Genomic DNA, 20911 nt, shown 5'->3' on the forward strand with positions numbered 1-20911 from the left:
ATATTTTTTAAAACATTGTCATAACTTAAAAAAACTTAGCTTACACGCATTTTATAATAGTTTTTTTTTTTTGCTTTTGTTTTTAAGCTAATCGTTACATAGACTGGCATGGAATTCATTTAAGACATAATTGAATTTATCCGAATCGTATTGATTTACAATAATAGAAATAAATTGCACGCATTCTGTGTCCGTCGTGTGGCAGATTTATCTTATCTTATCACAAGTGAACATCACGTCTCAGATGAATGTATCGATAGGTTTACAAATTAAATTTTGTTTAACTTATATATTTAAAATAATTTAATTAAAGTTAAGTGCATTTAATTTGTTTTTATAAGTACGTCAGGTAAATTATGCGATCTTGTCAATTTTTAAGTTTCATTTTCTTTGCTTTTAAATTAAGAAATTATCACAAATTGTTTTGTAGCATTTTTTTTTTTCTTCTGTTTTTTTGTTTTTGTCAATAAAAGTTGGTTGAATTGTCAAGAACTCGTACAAGGAGCTCCCACTGGACTTCACCAGTGATCCATGTCGCGGACGCGTTCCACGGGCGGATTACTAAGGAAATATGAGATGATGATTTTGTTAGGGTATCTATAGGACGATCAATTCATATGCTACTCACGGCAACATTCGCGCCATCGCATGTTTATGCAGCGGCGAAATTTGCACCGCAGCCGAGGCTATGCTGGAGCCCGAGTCCTGCGACAGGGTGCGCTGCATATGGTGCATGGGATGTGTCACCATCGGACCGCCGCCCACGAACTGCAGCTGCTGCTGATGATGATGCTGATGCTGATGCGGCTGCTGGCCATGATGCAGCGATGCGTGCGAGGAGTGCGGATGCTGTGCGCTGTGCGGCAGCTGCTGGGCGCGTCGAAAGGGATGGCGCCAAGGACTCTTGGGCGCATCGCCCTGAAATGCCTTATTCTCGACGCCGCTGCTGGAGACGCCGGCGGGACTGTTGCGTCGCGGCGCTGTGGCATGCTGCATATCGCGCGCCTTGGAGCTCAGTCGACGCAATATGCGCGAACCGAGTCCGGGCGGATCCTCGAGGCCGCGACTATTGCGCGGCTTGCGATAGCGCACATCGCTTGACTCCTCCAAGATGACATGGCGATCGTAAGGTGTGCCATAGTACACCTCCAGCACCGTGGAGAATGTGTGCGGCCAGACCAGATCAATAATCGAGATCAGCACGCCGGCAATGAAGCAGAGTATGCCTAAAAATACAAAACACATAAGCGACAGGCATGCCAGAGGCCTAACTGTGAACTTACCCGCAACCAGGACCAGCCAGTAGCACCAGCCAAAGTGAAACTCCAGGCGGCCGCCCTCCAGAAATATGCACAGAGGCCGTTGCGGCAACAGGCAATGATAGCCCACAGCGGTGCAGACGAGCAGCGCGCCGGTCAGCGCCTTGAGGTAGGCGCCATAGCGCGGCACCGCCAACAGCAGCAGATTCATCAGCAGCCACGAGGCAAGCGAGGCCCACAGCATGATGCTGGCAAAGTAGCCCGCGGCGCGATACTGGCCACCCCAGGAGAAACCCTCGCGACCCAAGCTAAAATATTCGGCTACGGTGAGTATGGGAAAGGGCAGGCCACGCTGCAGAGCCAGCCGATAGTTGGCGCTCATATCGGTGGCGCCTTCCCATGAGAAGCGTTCGTTGTAATCAATATCCGGCGGTGTCCAGTTGCCAATGGGAATGGCTGCAAAGAGCATAAAATAACATTATTTTGGGTTTAAATTTAAGTCTGATTAACAGCGTGCTATTAACAGTACGCTGTTAAGCCTTCTCGTTCTTTAACATTGCGCTGGTAAGTTTCTTTCTCCTGTTACTGAACAAATGTTAAAATGGATTAACATAATGCTTTTAACAGCGCGCTTTTCAATCCTTTACAGCGCCTTAAATACTTGTATTGTCATTTAATTAATTTGTTTAGGTTGAAAACTATTTATAAAAGTAACGCGTCTACTTATTAACGGCTGTTTAGCAATTCACGCTTAACAAAAATATGTTAATCAATATTCATATTTGGCTGGCTTTTTGAAAATTTTCCATGACTTAAATTAAATGGTGAAGCTTTCGTGCGACTAAAAAATAATATATATATTTTATAGATTTTGTTTTTAGAGTTAGATTAAAATTCAACGATTTGTTCGCTTAGAACTCACTTAAATCATTTTTCCCCGGATATTATTTGCATTCTTTTTGCCCCAGCGAGCTGACGCTTACGTTTTTTTGTTGACTTTCGAAAAAAAAAATTGGAATAATAATAATGCCTTTTACTTTAAAATGCCGCCAAGAGAGATCGTCACTCAGCATATGTTTTGTTTTGCCAGGTCGTTCTCTTAGCTCATTCTTTGTTTTTGTTTTTATGCTTTTTTTTATTTAATTTTTTTTTTTGCATATTTTGTCACTCGGTGCCAGACACTATGGCAACATGCGCGACTTCACTGTCAACAACAACAAGAACAACAACAATCATATATCATTTGAGTTTTAAGTTTTTGTTGATGAAGACCCCTTTTAACTGTTAAAAAGTAACACCAAAAAAACCAAAGCGGAAAAAATAAGATTAATGGATGGCTTTTAGAATTGAAAGCAAACATCGGCTGAGAATTAAGAGCGTGGGTTGATGCCAAAACATCTTTTCAAATTGTTTGTATATATTCGAAAGGCATTCAACGATTTGCAAGTGCATTTTGATTAGGTTTCTCCTGATCGAAATATACAAATTTCTTGTGTTTTAGCTTTAACCGATTAGTCAGCTAATGACGCACTAAGAAGCCTCATATAAACATATATATACACACTCGTTCCATCAACTGAGGAGTGCAAGAGTTTTTAAGAGAGAGTACGAAACTGTGTGGTCTTTTTAAGCAAGCTTTTTGGTCGCATAAAATCAATACAAAAAAATTATTTCCATAAATTATGCAAATTTGAAGCCAAACTAGTTAAGAGAAGAGAGAGAAGAGAAGAGCATGCGAAAAAAAGATCAAAAATGAAAAACTAAAATATAAGTGAATAAATTAGTTTAGATTGTTTGCTTTTATTATATTTAGTCGAATCTAAACAACAAGCGCGAGTCTTTAATAAAACTATTATATTAAATATTTTTTAAGCCCAATTTATTTAATATATATTATAGCTTATGCCCTGGGCACAATCGCTAAGCGCCAATAAATCCGAGCATGAATATGTTATCAAGAAAACAGTTTTAAGAATTAGAAAAAAAAGTTTGCTAAGCCTAAGTAAATCGCTATTAAATAAAAATTGTTGTTAGTTTTAAATTTATAATCTCCTATCTAAATATAGCGAAAGTGAACACAGGGTATATTCTAGCATGGCCATCTCGCATTAAGCTCGTCTAATTAAGATTTATTAACTCAAATTCGACTTACTTTCTATTTTGATATACTAGAATGTTTGAAATGACCCTCGCACACACACACATGTACACACGCTAAATTGTAAGCTGGACCGAAAGCGCGTGCGCTGTTGTAAACCGGAAAATGTTGACGAATGTTAACAAAATATGCAAACACTTCATGTTTTTGTTGTTGTTGAGCAGCGACTGCAATTGATTATGCGATGTTGTTGTTGTTGTTGCACTTTAGAGCCATTCACTCGACTTGGCTAGTAAATGTTGTTGTTGCAGTTATGTAAGGTTAGCGCGAGTTAGCGTCGAGCCATTGACAATGAATTGCAAGTGCGAACAGCGTGCAACGTGGGCAGGTTGCAGACAGCGGCAAGGTGCGTTGCCTATGCACACGTTACGCATACGCCGCATGGCCGTCAGTTTGACGCGTTTGCAGCTGCAACAATTTCCGGCTGCGACAGGAAGTGATTTTTCAATTTGCTTTTCATAACGGCGAAGGTTGCATATTTGTTGCTGCCGTTGCTGAAGGTGTTGCAGTTGCATTAAACTGTTTGCCACGCGTTTCGGCCAGGCTGCCGCCGCTCATGTTACGAACCTGTCAAATGAACCGTTCAATTGGTTGTTTATCAAGTGCCAACAGCCGTTAGATTGCGTCTCATAATGTGTGGCATTAATGAGTTATTTAGAGGCTGCACTTGGCGCAACTTTAATTAAAGCTTTATTTAATTGTAAGCTTGTACATAACTAATACTAAGTTCGAACAGAACAGTTATATCTTTTTGTGCAAATGTATGTAACAGACAGCAGGAAGCATCACCGATCCCATGAAGTATATTAATTCTAGATAAGCCTCAACAGCCGAGTTGATATAGCCATGTCCATCTGTCCAGTCCGTCTGTCTGTCTCTACTCGAACTGGTCTCTTATCGCCTTCCTGTTGTCGAAACTGGCCGGATCGAACAACTATATCATATAGCTGCCATAGGAACGTACAGTAAACGTTTTATCTTTTATCTTATCTTAAGTTTCACTACACTCTCAACAGATATGTAAAATCCTATCAACATCGGAACACTATATTATATATCAACCATAGGAACAATCGGTCAAGGAATATTTTCATAAAACACATACATAAAACATATCGTATAGAGTATCAGTTCTCCTCACTTTCTTGATCTTATCATATCCGTTCTCTTTCCTATAAACCTTTCACATTCTCTGAATTGTTGGCTTGCCCTTCACATCGGCTGAATATCTGCATTATAAAAGCTTTAATCCCCACTTACAATTGGCATTCCAAATAGCTCAGCAAATTGAACCGGTTCGCAAAAAAGCGATAAATTAAAAAACCAAGCCAAGCCCAAAAAAAAAAAACAAAAAAAGGTGCTGATTTTCGAGCAGCCGCCAACTGGGAAATCATATCAATTCGGCAGTTTAATGACTTTTTATGATCGATCGCAGACATTGCGTAGACATTTAACGCATTTTTATACGATTGGTTTTTTATTTATATTTTTTTTAATCGTGTTTTTGTTTTTCCTTATTGGGCGCCGAGACACAACCTTGGGTCGAGTTTAAGGCCGAAATGTGAATTGTCACCAAACATTTTACAGCTGCTGATTTGACGTATTTATGTAATTGTCAATTTAAACAGACTTGAGCATAGGCTGTCAAATATAAACAATGTTCAGTTTTGCTTTATACATTTCAGCTTTCAATTTGGGCATCAATTTCAGACACAATGTATAAGCGGCTTACGTGGCGTATGAGTCATGTAAGAAATCAAATTCAGTATACGTTTATTATAAGCGTGGGAATTACTATAAAATGTTGAAATTCATCGACAGGCGTATACAAAATGATTAACACAATCTGACTCAAAATATCATTGTACCACTTGAAATGTGTAAGTCGCATATGTATATATAGATATATATTCTTGATCAGGCATAAAGTGTCGAGTAACTAGAGCAAGCAAGGCTTGATTCAACAACAACAAAGATAAATTTATTTTGCGATTATACTTTAATCGATAGACATGCACTAATTGATGTCTTTCACAATCGATCATTTTTAAAAATGTGCGAATATGTTTAAATTACATATTTAAAGAATTTAAGAATGCTTTAAAAGCTTGTTCGGGCAAATTTTGTAAACCTTGTAAAGGATGTAAATAATTACAATATAAGAAATAAATAAGCTTTTAATGTTTTCTATATTAAGTGTGAATGTCCTAAAATCCTTAATAAGCAATGACAGGTTTAATTATTGTTTATTATATCTTATACTAAATATCTACATACATACATATATATTTTGTCTCGAATTATGTCAATTGTGTGCTCTTTCACAATCGATCATTTTCACGATTAATCGAATACATATATATACAAATTTTATTAATTTGTAATATTGATTGAATGGGAAATGATGGCATCTCGTAATAATTTAGCATTGTTCATACTTTATAGTCTTTTCTATGCATTACCCATATTCATCTTTTTCTTGAGGTATTTTCCAGTTGTACTATTTTACAAATCTAAATACAGTTTAATTTTTTTATTTCTAAAAGTAATTTTGTCAACCAATAAGCAGCCATCAATTACGCACAGCTAAGCAAAACTTCCTGAAACTTGTCGTACACAAACTTAAGCAGATTATAAAGAAGCAAAAAAGTAGACACCAAAAAATAATTAAAGACAAGAGAATAGCGACAGTAACAAGCAACAGCATTATGTAGAATAACACAGAATACAAAAATTACCATATCTGCGGCAATAAAATTGATGTTTTCCTATTTGATACTCGAGGCACAGGCAACGAGGCAGCTCGCGCTTAAGTACACAAACGCAATTATTGTAAATAATGGGGAAAAAAATTTATATTCATATATATATTATTATTTTTTTTTTGTTATGACTTTTCATAAATTGAAGTGATGATTATGCTGATTTCTGTATGTTGACTTTGCTGCCCCGCAAAGTGGCAAGCAAATGGCAAGAGCTTGGCTGGCGGGTAGGGGGGGATGAGGCGGGCGGAGGAGGAGACAACACACATAATTTGGCAGCGGCAGCAAAAATGAATTAATAATCATTTTTTGACAATAGACCAGAGGCACACGACAAAGCAGCAACAACAACAAACACACTAAAAACTGTTTAACAAACCCCCCGCGCCCGTCTCTTTATAAAAAACAAATGTGTGTAAAAATAAATGTATGTTCCGCATCTGTCATCATTTTGACAACTCTCGAGTGCCGCATGTCCAAATTCATTATAAAAGCTAGCAAAATAGAACTTGACGTATTTTAAAAATAACTTTTGAAAAAGTCGCACAAAAAGGCAATAAATTTATGCATACATAATTTGAATAATATTAATATAATATTTAACATTGCACGAGTGGGCGGTGATTCGGAAAAATGCAACTTAATAAATATGACCTAATTTATTACACATTTGGTATTTTACAAAAATAATTAAAATCCTCGAAATTTGCTAGTTGCATTTCATATCTAAAAGCATTTACATAAATTACAATCAGAATTTAGCGAGAACGTAAGGATATATTCCACATGCCGAAGAGATAACACACTTTGGGCTTTGCAGATATCGGAGAGTCGGGAAGAAACAGACACAAGGATAAACGAACATGTCTATATCAACTCGGCTGTGGATGCTGATCTAGAATATATATACTTGCTGGCATCGAAAACGAAAACACTTATAGAAAAAAATCCTGTAGAATTTATCAATATTTCTATATGTTCTTTCTGGCCTGTGTAAGTCAGATTAATAAAACTGACCTAGCAAATATTATGCTTATAATATAAAAATTTGGGACAACTATTATCATATATTATTATCTCTATTTTTAAATTTCGCCACTTGCCTATTTTTTTCTATTTACAAATTTAAAAATATTCAATTCTAATATTAAAAACTTATTAAATAATATTTGTTATATGAAACAAAAAATTACTTTTATATGTTCTTGGTAATTTGAAACAAATAAAAATAAATTAGTGCCTATTTTTTATTTTTTCATTTGTTTTAATTGCATAAAAAACTTTACAATTAACAAATAAAAATTCCAAGATCTTTTGTGCAATTAAGTTCAATCAAAATTGCAATGAAATATCGTAAAATTAGACAAAACGTCAGACGACTTCCATTGTCCATTTTCATGCATTATTATGTTGAACTCAAAGAATAATAAAGCCGAAAAACAGAAACATGTTTGCTTAGTCATTTGACTGCAGCTCGGCATCGCACGGCGCAATCAATAGCCTGGCTATATAAGGTCTGAGCAATTCGCAGGCGCCTGATTGGAGCCACTGCAACTGAATCCAAGCCAGGTGTGCTATAAAAAAAAAAAAAAAAAAACAAAGCAACAAAACGAAAAGAATCGAGTTCTAACCAAACCAAATGCCTCTAAATGTGGCAGCTTGTGGAGCGTGACACACACCCACAACATTGCGGCACGATATGCCAGGCATAGCTATATAAATCCGTATAGCAGCAATATCGTAAACATATATCATAAAATGCAGTGGAACAAAATGGCAGAAAAAAATTAAGAAAAAAAAAAAACAAATACCTTTGGCCAAGTGGCAAGCAAATTGGCCGCACAATCATCATAAATACCAGCAACATCATCATTAACATCATCATTATCATTATCATTATTAGTATGGCGTTTATCATAGCAGCGAAAAATAATGCTTTATTATTACACCTAGACATTTGATATTTTTCTATAGTCTTGCCATTTGACATTGCTTCGAAGCGCTTCAATTTGAATTCAATTCGAGGGGCAACAATTAAGTTGTCAGCTTTGGACTATGCTGCTACTCAATATAATCATACTGCCACGGATTGACACACGCAATTATCATATTCAATTTATGCTCAAAAAGGTATTAAGCCAAAATGTGAGACTAGCAGATACCCTGCAAAAAGCTGTGCTTACTTCAACTCTCCTTAGGCCCATACAACGAATAGAGTTCATTCTTAAATAACGTCTGCTTAATATTCACGATATTTAAAAGTTTTCCAACTATAAAAGAGAACTCAATTATGTGAATAAATCGAATTGGAAGATCTCGTCTCTGACAATAGTTTGGTTTTCCTTATAATTAAAACTTTCTACAAAAAACACCAATTCCAAATATATTATCTTTATAATCTCTATAATCTGATATGTTATATATATCAACTAATATACCCATTCTCAACAAATATAGGGTATCACTAAAACAACTACATAAAATACTTCAACAACTTTGCTGCTTTTTGCCAGTCAACTTGAGCGCAGCTACGTTTGCCCTTTTGGCAAGCAACGCCCACAAGCTGACACACGCCCACAATAACACACACACACACACAAACACATGTACACACACACACACACACACATGCACAACAACAACGGCAATCACAACAAGCGCAATAACAATGGCAACTCGAAGCAGTTTGAAATGAACATGAAGCACTTTTGGCATCAGCGTCAGTTTGTTAACTGCTACTGAAACATTGCGATGGATGCGGGGGCTGAGAGGTGAACCAAAGGGGTAAGAGAAGTTGGCGGTTTGGGGCAATAGGTAAGAATCAGTTATAGTTCAAAACCAATATGGTAACCGACATAATCGCTGGGCAAGCAAATCGCTTGCAGTTATGCGAGCCAAAAAGCTTCTCGTTTTCAGAAGAAGAAACATACTTCAGCCGCAGACAGAAGAGTAGAGCATATGGAAGAGGGTCTTACGAAATTCTTAGAGAATTAAAAGTTGTCGAAAATAATATGAGCACAAATGTTGGTTGTAAACAAATAAATCTAATAATCAGGACCAAGCACTGTCAAATTTTAGACATATGTGTAAAAAGCAGCCGAAAAATGGGTAAAAATTGTAGAAAATATTACAAAAAAAAAAACACCTTGGTCCTGGCACATATATATATCTTTATCTAGAAATATAATAATAGCCGCACCTATGTCTACATACTATATATTCATGCGAGTATTTCACTGTTGAAATCCACCCATATGTGTGAAATATGCGTGTAAAACGCAGACGAAAAATAGGTGAAAAATCATTTCTCGAACCCGAAAAATATATATATATTCATATCTAAAGATTCATAACTTGGAAAATATGAAAATTAATTGGACTTAGCAAATAATGTATCTATAGATGATAGTTGATTGATTGAGACGTGATTAAGACGCTATATATACAGCTATATCCGTTTATATATACCTTTGCGTACATCCATGCCAAATAGAGCATTTCATCTTCCGCTTAGTTAAATTACTGACTATAAGTTTATTGTTATATGTTATTTATAAGCTGTAGTTGCAGCTCTTGGCTGACTGGTTGATTTAACATTTGGCTGGGATTACTTCGACTGGGTTGGCATTTCAATTGATTTACTGCGGCAGCTCGAAGTAACCATTTCACCTTTTTTCTATTGTGTCTTTCCTGTTGTTGTTTTGTCGAGTGCACGAATCAATGAATGAACAAATGTGCGATTGAGTGAGTGAATGAGTGAAGCAAACAAACAAATGTGACTACGCATTAGTATGGGTGCGAGTGCGAGTGCGACTACGAGCATAACACATACACATAACATACATGTGCACAAGCCCAGTTGAGAGGCAGCGCGTCAGCAGTCACTTGTGCGAATATTTCCGCAGGTGTTGAGTGGCATTTTATACGATTGTTGTTGTTGTTGTTTGTTTATTGTTGTTGTTGTTGCTGCTGTTTTTGTTGAAGTCTATGCGGGAATCGTGACATGCAGCTTGACTTGGCACTTGGCCACAGAGCACACAAATCCAAAAGCCGCGCTGCTGACGTCACTTGCTCAGTGGGCTAAATATATTTCAAGTCGGTTTTATATATATATATCTTTTTTACGACTTCCACAGAGGCTAATCAATTAGCCGGGCCCAGACGAACTAGACAATAGCCCAAATTGCAAACTGCAACAGCCGCTCTTTACCCTAACCGAAAATTTAATTAAACACATTTTGAGTGCCGATTAAAATCTTGAACAAAAATTGCTCAATTGTTGCGGCTTGCGACATTTTCAAGCCGCTGCCGATAGCTGCCGCGGAGTCGTTTATCTTCCGCCTGGCATCACTTGGCAAAGGGGCACGACAACAGCACCCTAGCTGGGCATATATATATATATACATCTCTGCTGATGAATAAAAAAAAAAACTATTTTTGGTAATACATTCATAATCTTGAGCCTGTTGGCAACAAAAGCCATTCAATCAACAGCACAAAAGGGGGCGGGCCGCATGGAAGTTATGCGGCTGCTGTTGCTTTTGTTGTTGTATTTGTTGGTGATGTTAACGTGTCTGATTTAACAACAACACAAAACAAATACATTTTCATAAAACTCATAACGACAGCCAATCAACACAGTTGTGACGAGGACAGTTCAAAGAGTTTAAAGAAGATATGCTTCGCATTCAAATTGGAACGATTACATAGAGATGGATATTTTAATATGTAGACATCTCTAGATATTCTCTGGATATTTTAATATGTATCCATGTCTAGCTTTATGTTATAAATTATTTTTAAAGATGGAAGCCTAAGACTAACTTTCATTCAGCTACAAATTTAAAAAAAAAGTTTTAAAAATTTAAAAACTTTAGTATAACAAATATTTCAAAATTTAACAGTTTAACGGTTAACATATTTTTGATAACATTTGATAACATTGTACACTTAACAGAATTTTAAACAAAAGCCTTTATTAACACATAATTTCCAGAATATCTGAAATGTGACATTTATGTGACTCTAATATTTTTTCTTTAGTTAAACAAATAACATTTAATAACTTACATTTGTTCTATATATTTTGGTTTAATTCTTTTTCAATTATTTAAATGATGTCCATAAGAAAGCCAAATTATGAAATGTAATTTGTTTATCTTAAAGATAAAATCAGAATGTCAAATAAATCATATTTTTTGGAAATTTTATATAAATATTGAAAGGTATATTCAATATTACGTCATGTATTTTTGTTTTTCTAATTTGCAAATGTATGTATACTATGTATACTATATATAATAAATCTTATAATAAACTCTTTAGTCAAATAATATTATTTTTTATACATATTTTTTTTTTATCAACTCACCCGTGAGTGTCACATTGACGTGCATCAAGCCGATGTGGGTGCCGATGCGGGCGGGCAGCTTCTCGCGTGAGAAAGCTTTGTATGGTGCAATGATGGTTGCATGTGCCACATGCCACGCCGAGCCCAGGCGGGTGACTGCAAGCGGGGCAAGAGTAGAGGTACATGTATTAAAAAAAAAAAGCTGGCGCAGCTCAGAGCAACGAGGTATACTCACTCAGTATGACTAGACCCACAAAGAGGCTAAGTGTGACCGTTGAGAATGTTGTGAACTTCTGTGAATTTGAAATCGAGATGCAGATTATAACAAGATGTTAAAGCTATTTGATTGCCTTGGCACTGGGTGTGCCTGTGCGTGTACTTGTGTGTACGTGCTTGTGTGTGTGTGTGTGTGTGTGTGTGAGTCAATTGTAATTATATAAGACGTAAGCGTTTTAAAGCCAGTTATGGCCAACAAGTTGGCCAATTGGCTGGCTAATTGAATAAGCCACTCAATTGGCCAAACTAGGTAACTTGGCAATCGAGAGAGAGAGAGAGAGAGTGTGTGAGAAGGGCAAGAAAAGGGCGCGCCACGCAAACAGGTTATAGATTTATATCTGACATCTATTGAAAACGTGCCAACGATTATGATTATGATTACAGTTGTCAGCTTAGCCACGAGACGTAGACAGACAAGACGGCAACAGCGTGAGAACTTGTACCTGGCCAGAGCCGAGACCCAGACCCCAGACCAGACCCCAGACCCAGGCCAGACCTCAGAGCAGACCCCAGAGCAGGCCCCAGAGCCAGACCCAACTGGAGATATCATTAAGCTAATTAAAAAGTAATATGGTAAGTGATATAAAAACATTAAGCGAAAACATATAATATACATGATATGCATATGTAAATCTACTATAAAACAGGTTCTTTGGCATTGTAATGTGGTAGTTAAACAATACTGCAAATCCTTGACCTGAACGTAAACTAGTTCGAGGAACTAGAATGAGAAATTACACTAAAACAAAATAAATATAAATATAAAAAACTCTAAGCCACAATTTCCTGTACAACAGGTTTGATAATGCCAATCTAAGGTTTAGAAAGCTCATGGGTTTCACTTTTTCATATGTTCATTTGCCGTCTAATTCTAAGCAAAGCCTGCAAACTCCTTTAGGTTTATACAAAGAAGACAAAAAATAAGAATAGATAGGTTTTTCTCCATTTGAGTAATGCTGTAGTTTTACCTCGAGAAATAATACTTTCGTTCAAAATGCTTCCAAACTCACCTGTTTACGTACACCCGGAAATATGACAAGGAATGCCACATAGAATGTGGCAAACAGCACAGATACAGCCACAATGGACACATCGCCCGTGACGGGTGTGCGATTTGAGAATGAATAAAGCGTTGGACCGCCATCGTCTCGAAATGCGTCGAACCAGCCCTTCATGCTAGTTATATATTCTGTATGTGTCGGTGGTAACTGCAACAGATTGAATAAATAGACAAAAAATTAATTGAATTGTCTGAAAAAGATTTTGCAATGGATTTAGATGCGAGCCTCAAGACTTAATTAAAAAAAAAAACATATTTTCATACTTCATGTGCGTGCTTAAAACAAACGATGCTTAATTAAGCCAAGACCAAAAACTAAAACCACAGCCGAGCACATCGTGGGCAGATAGATCTTACTATATGCATTAGCAGCAACATCAAAGTATACAAATAAATAACAAGAACAGTTCAATTAAGGCAGCCGAAGTTTAAATACCCTGACCAAAAGACATACTCTATTCGTTTTTCCAAAAATGCTCTGTCAGAGAGAATTGAAGTTTATTTTGATTTCATTTGTATTTCGATCTCGAGAAATACCCTAACAAAATACCCTATCAGTTTTTAAATAGACATTCAAATTTCATTTGATTATAGAAATATTTCAATCTCGAAAAAATTCAACTTTAATATGGCAAATTAAATAGATCATAAATTTACTGCGAATATCTTGATAAACAAAAAAGATGTTCATTGAATTGAATTGTAATTCGAGGTTCTTATAAGTTTTTATTTTTATGCAAAATTATTGGGAAACCAAAATCTTTTAAGAAACACTTAAAAATTTTAGAAATTAAGATTTACAACATAAGATTACAACATTTTAATTTGCGAGCGTGTTTTCTATTTATTTTATTCATTTCACACACTTTGTGCCAACATAATAACACTCTTTGCTAGGGTATACGATTTAAACAGATGCCAGCTGTGGCCAAGTGGCAGATGGATGTGCACTTTTGCGCCTCGGTACGGATCGGTTCGGTTCGTGACTAAGCGTTTAGGTTGCAGATAGACCCCTAAATATATAAACTGAGATGGAGACGGCGGCTCCAACTAAAGCTGAGCTGAGCTTTAGACAAGTGACAGGCAGCAGGCAGCTCAATGCAACCAATCTGAATCTGAGCGCTAAATTAGTTGGATAAACACAGGGCAACTTAGAAGCTGAGGTTGATTTCGATTATAAGACACCCCCCCCTCCCCCACCCTCACTACTAACCGGAAATGTAAAGATTGAAAAACAGAAAATAAATAAATAAAAAACTTTAATAACCCAGCAAAATGAAGTTGAACAAAGGAATTGAATTTTCAGCACTCGACAAAATGAAAGATTCAAAATATTAAAAAAAAAATAAAACCAGAAATGCTTAAGACTTAGAACCGGATTCAAACAAAACAAAGCCCGTCAAAGGAGGGCTCGATGCGGTGGCAACAACAACAACAACAACAATAGCAGCAACAGCAATGGAAATAGCAAGGGGCAACAATCATCATCATCAGCTGTTTGTTGTTAGAATGACGTAGGCAAAAGTTATAATTAAGTGCCGATCAAATTGAATAAGTGAGAATTAATAAAAGCTTAAGCGTGACGAATAGTTAAATACCCTAGCCGAAATGTGGCCTATACTAAATACGCTAAGCACATAATCTGCCACAGCTGACTAGCTGAAACTTGTAGTTTTTTTGGGTATATTGAAAATCCGGTTTTTGCTTCTTCTTTAATTTATCGCAATAAAATCCATTAAAATTTTAACGTCAAGGCGTTGTTTCGTTAAATTCAATAAACCAGATATTAAGAAAAAGATACTTTAGCTTTTGGTGCAAAGTTTAAAGTTTAAAGTCAAGTGGTTGAGCAGCTATCGGGTAGCTTTTCACTAAATCGATAATGAAAAATGAATATTATTCAAAAGTAATTGAAGAAATATATTTGACGCAGCGAAATAGAGCGAATTCGAATTACTATAAGGAAAAATTCAAAATAAGCAACAAACTAAATTATTATTATCTTGCAGTCATTACATGAATCCTTGAGAATCGCAAAGAGAGGCGCTTCCAATTAAAAAAGGAAACTGCGAGTACTTTACGTTACGTATAAATAGAAAATATGACTATTAACTGGAATTAAATTTACTAAAAATTCTATCCAATATTTTACTCGAATTATTATTACAATAAACAATGCTACATACGCTTGCTCGCCTTCGGTATACCCTTTTAAATCATTTAAACGGACACAAAGTGCCTAAAGAAATAAAAAAGCAGCAAGAGAATTGCGCATACGCAACTTATTACGTACACTGGCACGCGGATGTAACTGAGTCTTTGGGTATTGTTGAGGTATTGAAATGTTTAAGTATCCGCACAACGGGGTTTTCCCCCAACACCGAATACAACAAGTTCTGACTTTGTGAAAGTTGACGAGCCCCGAAGGGGCAATCAGTGTCTGTGCCACTAAAATAGATTTAATGAACCTACAAAATATTACAGCGTTAGTCCCATGCTTCTCAGTGTGAGGCCCTCTAGAATTCTAATGCCCTGTTCTTAATTGGCAAAGAGGTTAATATGCATTTAAATACGAGAGTATATGTCAGCTTTTACTGTACTGTGAACAGAGTATAATGAGGCCGAAAAGGCCTTACTTCTTACTCAGAGTAGAACATTTTATTTCAATATTGAATTTTATGTCAATATTGATATTGAAGAAAGAACAGATAGAGATAGAGATAGAGATAGAGATAGAGATAGAGATAGAGTTAGAGATAGAGTTAGAGATAGAGATAGATATAGAGATAGAGATAGATATAGAGATAGAGATAGAGATAGAGATAGAGATAGAGATAGAGATAGAGATAGAGATAGAGATAGAGATAGAGATAGAGATAGAGATAGAGATAGAGATAGAGATAGAGATAGAGATAGAGATAGAGATAGAGATAGAGATAGAGATAGAGATAGAGATAGAGATAGAGATAGAGATAGAGATAGAGATAGAGATAGAGATAGAGATAGAGATAGAGATAGAGATAGAGATAGAGATAGAGATAGAGATAGAGATAGAGATAGAGATAGAGATAGAGATAGAGATAGAGATAGAGATAGAGATAGAGATAGAGATAGAGATAGAGATAGAGATAGAGATAGATAGAGATAGAGATAGAGATAGAGATAGAGATAGAGATAGAGATAGAGATAGAGATAGAGATAGAGATAGAGATAGAGATAGAGATAGAGATAGAGATAGAGATAGAGATAGAGATAGAAATTGTGAGTAATGCGATTTAAGGTTAGATTTTGGTTTTAATATTTAACCAAATCGTTTCGAATGTTGAGTTCTTAAAATTCTTCTTTCCATTTATTTATTCAAATCATTTTACTTCCAGTGTTAAAAATCAAATTCTTAAACATTTCTTCTAGCAAAGTTCACTTACCAAACTTGTCAGTAAAAAACCGGCATAAAAAATGTTATATTTTATTCGATGATTTGCTTTTTTCTTTTGTTTTGATCTCGTAAATTGAATTCACAATTTCGTCAAATTTTTAATGCAGTTTAAAGACGCAGCAGCCGCTAAATAATATCTGAGCAATAAAATTAGCATTTATTATTATTGTTATCAATTGATTGATTGATTATTTTTGATTAATGAAGTGCGTCAGACATACACACACACACACACACGCACAACACACACAAATTGCAAAACGATGCATATAAAATTATTAAGTTGTTTTTATATTTTGTATTTTGTAAATTTTAATTCATTGTTTTCGCAGTTTTTTACATGTGTTTGCAAAAGCTTATTTTTCTAAACTTTTTTTTACGTAAAATTTGAGTTGTTCACTTTTTATTTATTATTTTTTGGCTTTTTGTTTATTTTCTGTTGCACCTACCGACTGGCTATTGTTGTTGTTGTTGTTGTTGTTGTTTTTTTGTTGCCGCTGCTTTTGGCGCTGCCAGAAACCGGTTTTTGGCTTTAACTAGTCAACGCAACCAGACTTTGCACATAAATTGCATTTTATTTTTAAAACCCGGTAATAAATTGTTTCATTTATAATTAGAATTTTTCACAAACTGACAGCGCGAAAAGCACGCAAATTTTAATAGCAAAAAATGTGTAAAACACAAAAATAATATGAAGAAAAAACATGAAATCGAAAATCTCATTGGGGTGCCTGTATCTGTTGTTGTTATTGTTGTTGTTATTGTTGTTGTTGCTGACCTTCGCATAGTTGCTGCAGGAGCTGTCGCTGTCGCAGTCGCCGTCGCAGTCGCCGACGCAGTCACAGTTGCAGTCGTCGCACTGATATGAGCGCATTATTAACCCGATTACCTAACAACAACAAAAACAATGCAACTGTTTCTGCTGCTGCCGCTGCCGCTGTCGCTGCTGCTGCTGGCGTCGACGCTGGACTTGGCACCAAAACGTAACACGCGACGACGTCACATTGCATGTGGAAACCTTAAAGCGCATTACGTTATTACGTTACTTACTACACAACGACTCAACGAAAGAAAAAATAATACAAATAAAAAGCTTTGCGTTTGTCTGTCAAGCAGCCGACAACAACAATGGCACAGGCATTACAGTTACAAAATGAAACCGAAACTATGCGATGGCAGAGCAAAGCAAAAACAAAACACATCGAAACAGCAGCAGCAACGCCCCACTAAACCAGCAGCAGCAGCAGCATCCAATGCAGCTGACGCGTTCGCTCACTCTCTGACTCTCACTCTCGCAGCCCGCTGCAGCTTTTCAAGTCCAACGAAAGTGAAATTGCTATTGCTCTCCCCTTCTGGCTGACGCTTACTTCTTGGTTTTATTTTTTTTTTTTTTTGGTTGAGGAAATGAAGTAAACATGAAATTGACATAATCAAGACGCGGCGCCGACTGCAAATGTTTTAAAAGCTCTGTCGACGTCGCGTCGCTGACTGCGTTACAGGTTTTTTGTGTTGTGCCGCTTTTGCTTTCTGTTTGCTGCCCGCTTGTTGTTGCTGTGTGTGTTCAATGAGCAGTGGTGCGTGTAAATATGTAAGAGTCGCCTTCAACCGGCTTTTTGTGCGATTTTTTTTTTTTTTTTTACATATTTTCTTTTTCTTTTTGGCTGCTGTTTGTGCGAATAGTTTTTGGCTTATTGCTTTACTGCGCTTTTTGCGCTGGTCAGTTTTGGCGTGGGTCAGTTACATGCGGCCACACAGCATATAGGAAATAAACAGCAGATGAAGTAATCGACAGAAAAATGAAAATAACAGCAACACGCGGCTGCAGCAACGCACCTTAAGAAAACGTCCGAACAAAAAAAAAGCAGCAACAACAACAATAGCACAAATGGGCGTCTGTCGTCACTTGACGCACACACACGTACACACATAGAGCGATCAAACCGTAAAGTCTACAATACAGAAGCCCCACCACCTTCTCAAAAAAAAAAAATGAGCGCGCGTTGTATAAACGACACAAAGGCAAAGGGAAAACGTGCATAAGAAACACAGTGCATGTCGAGCGAGAGGGAGAGAGCTTGCGAGTGAGCAGCAATGTATGTATATGCATATATGTAAGCAGACAGAAGCTTCCAAATTCTCGCATTGATTTTTTTTTTTGCTGCTTATTCGTTTATCTTTATGAGTTTTTAATTTATTAATTTCTGAAATTTTTGTCGTTGCTTTTTCGCAACGTTTTGATAGATTTCGTTTGAGAATAAATAAATAAATTATAAATCGTTATTGAATTTTGTTTATTTTTAGTGGGAAATTTTGATGATGACTGTTGAGTTTTTTTTTCTTTTTTTTAATTTTTATAGTAACTTTTTTATTATACGCGCAACTTGTGCAAACAAAATTACAACACAATATCTACAACTGCGAAATACGCTTCAATGCATTTTGTGTTTATTTTTATATTTTTCATTACTACGCGAATATTTTGCTCAATTTTTTATTAGCTCCAATTATGTGTATTTTATTTTATTGCCGTTAATTGCCTTTGCACACTTTTTTGTGCTCATTTTTTTCACGCACATCTATTTTATTTTATTTGAAATATGTGTATGTAAGGAAAGGCGAAGACAAAGCATAAATACAAATTACTAGAAAGACGAGCATAAATTGTACCGTTACGTTACCGTCTTCTTTTTATTCGTCAAACTATTACAATTTTAGCTGCGGCTTTGCGGTTTTTGTTTACCGATTTCAATATATATATATATACATATATATATTTGATTTTTTTTTTTTGCCAACTTTAGCGTGAAGTTTTGGTTTTTATATGTTTTTTGCTGTTTTAAATTTAACTGAGCGCCCGGCGCATAGCACAAAACACAAAGGCAGAAAACAAACGCAAACGAGCCAAAAAGCACACTTTATCGACGTACGTGATTGTTGGCTGCGCCTGCGCGCAACGTTCGCGTCTCGTTGCTATTTACTTGCGCCGTCGCGTCCGCATCAAACGCCTGTCGTTGGCTAACTGAGCGTCGTTGAGCGCTGAGCGCAAGACAAAACACACACAGAGAGCGCGCGAGAGCGCCAACCTTGTGGTGAGCGACAAAAGCTTTGACACTTGAAAGCTCTTTAGCCCCGCCGCCAGAGTGAGTGTGTGCATTTATGCTCTAATAAAACTGGACAGGCACGAGGGCTGCTGCTCCTGCCGCTGCTGCTGCCGCTGCTGCTGCTCTGCTGCTGCTGCCGCTCGGACCTTGCCAGCCTATTTAGCTAAAAGAAAAACTCGCTCACTTTGAGGCGACCTCACACACACAATTCAAAACTAATAATCAAGTCAAGAACTAGCAATTAATTGACAATAAATAGTAATAATATTAAAAGTAAAAAAAAATAGCCAACTGTCACAAAAAAAAAAAAAAACCAAACAGAATAACGATAATAATCGCTGACATGTTGGAACCGTCTGCTAATTGAATTAGCATCCGAATGACCGATGCTTGTGCATTGCATATAATTAATATTTAATTTACTAATTGAATTTTTAGTGCCGGCTACCGTGCAGCAATCACAGTGTCAGCCTCTTTGATCTCTGCTCGAATATCTATATATATATATATTTATATATATACGTATATGTCGATGTCATTAGAGATCTTGACAGTCGCAAATTTGGTAGGCAAACACAAAACCAGGCAGAGGAGGCAGACGCAGGCCCCGACGGCATGATGCAACTTTTATGATGTGCCAAATTAGCCATAAAATACACACACACACACACACACACACAAATCTTAAAGTATAAATAAGTACATTAAATATTTTAGTAGTTTAACTCCAGTTGTAGTCGCTGATGAACTCAGTCAAGATCGAACTCTCATAAGAAATAAAAGTATGTTTGACAAACTAAGTGCATAGGCATTAATTGTTAATTAAAAGTAAATATGCATATGTTATTTGTGATAGAATAAGAGAAAATAAGATAATATAAGATAAGTTGATATAATTTATAATATTTCCCGAATCTAAAAACAGGATGGTATACAAAAATGTATTTTGTCAAACATATGATACAAATAAAAGAATTGAATAATAAAACAATATTAAAGAAAAATTAAATTAAAAATAAGTAAAAATATTTCTTTTGCTTAGAATATATTATACTCAATATATAATATTACTATAATTAATTATTATTATTAATTAAGTCTTAAGCCTTAATTCTCATTCAAAGATTTATCTAGGGAATATGTTTTTAGCCTTATAAATTTACATAAAATGTGAATACAAATAAATACAATTGTCGTAAGTGAAATTTAAATTTCTTAAATTTACCTTAAATTAGTTTTAAGTCAGCTAAATATAATGTTTAAATAAATATAAAATCTGTATCAGCTGATGATCTTATTTGGGCCTTTTTCCTGTTATTAAACTCGTTTTCTGGCTGCGACCATAAGATTAAAGATTAAAGACCAATATTCGACAGTCGACTTAATTTATGAGCATGTTTTGTACAATTTAATATTTATTGCTAAGCTAACAAAAATTGATCAATAGGAACCAGAAAATAAAGCCCAACATAAAAGTATCAATTTTGTGGCGTCAAGTTCGTAGCCTAAGTC

The 20911-nt window shown here is 36.0% G+C and overlaps 1 protein-coding gene across 3 annotated transcripts; it reads right to left on the reverse strand.

The window, feature by feature from the left end:
• Window positions 1-21: 21 nt before the first annotated feature.
• mol (dual oxidase maturation factor 1 mol) lies at window positions 22-19326 on the reverse strand. Of its 3 annotated transcripts, none has more exons than XM_015172719.3 (8): window positions 19226-19326; window positions 16288-16435; window positions 12816-13013; window positions 11765-11822; window positions 11551-11685; window positions 1284-1715; window positions 629-1226; window positions 22-561 (listed from the first exon to the last, which is right to left on the reverse strand). In XM_015172719.3, the coding sequence occupies exons 3-8, from the start codon at window positions 12978-12980 to the stop codon at window positions 519-521; spliced, it is 1431 nt and encodes a 476-aa protein (XP_015028205.1). In that variant the 5' UTR covers window positions 12981-13013; window positions 16288-16435; window positions 19226-19326; the 3' UTR covers window positions 22-518. The 3 variants fall into 3 exon arrangements, with proteins under 3 accessions (XP_015028205.1, XP_002051511.1, XP_070065557.1); XM_002051475.4 differs by having other exon boundaries at window positions 18977-19324; XM_070209456.1 differs by lacking the exon at window positions 19226-19326 and adding an exon at window positions 16748-16852.
• Between the last annotated feature and the right edge of the window lie 1585 nt (window positions 19327-20911).

Source organism: Drosophila virilis, chromosome 4, assembly GCF_030788295.1.
Source record: "Drosophila virilis strain 15010-1051.87 chromosome 4, Dvir_AGI_RSII-ME, whole genome shotgun sequence".
In the NCBI taxonomy this organism is placed as follows: domain Eukaryota; kingdom Metazoa; phylum Arthropoda; class Insecta; order Diptera; family Drosophilidae; genus Drosophila; species Drosophila virilis.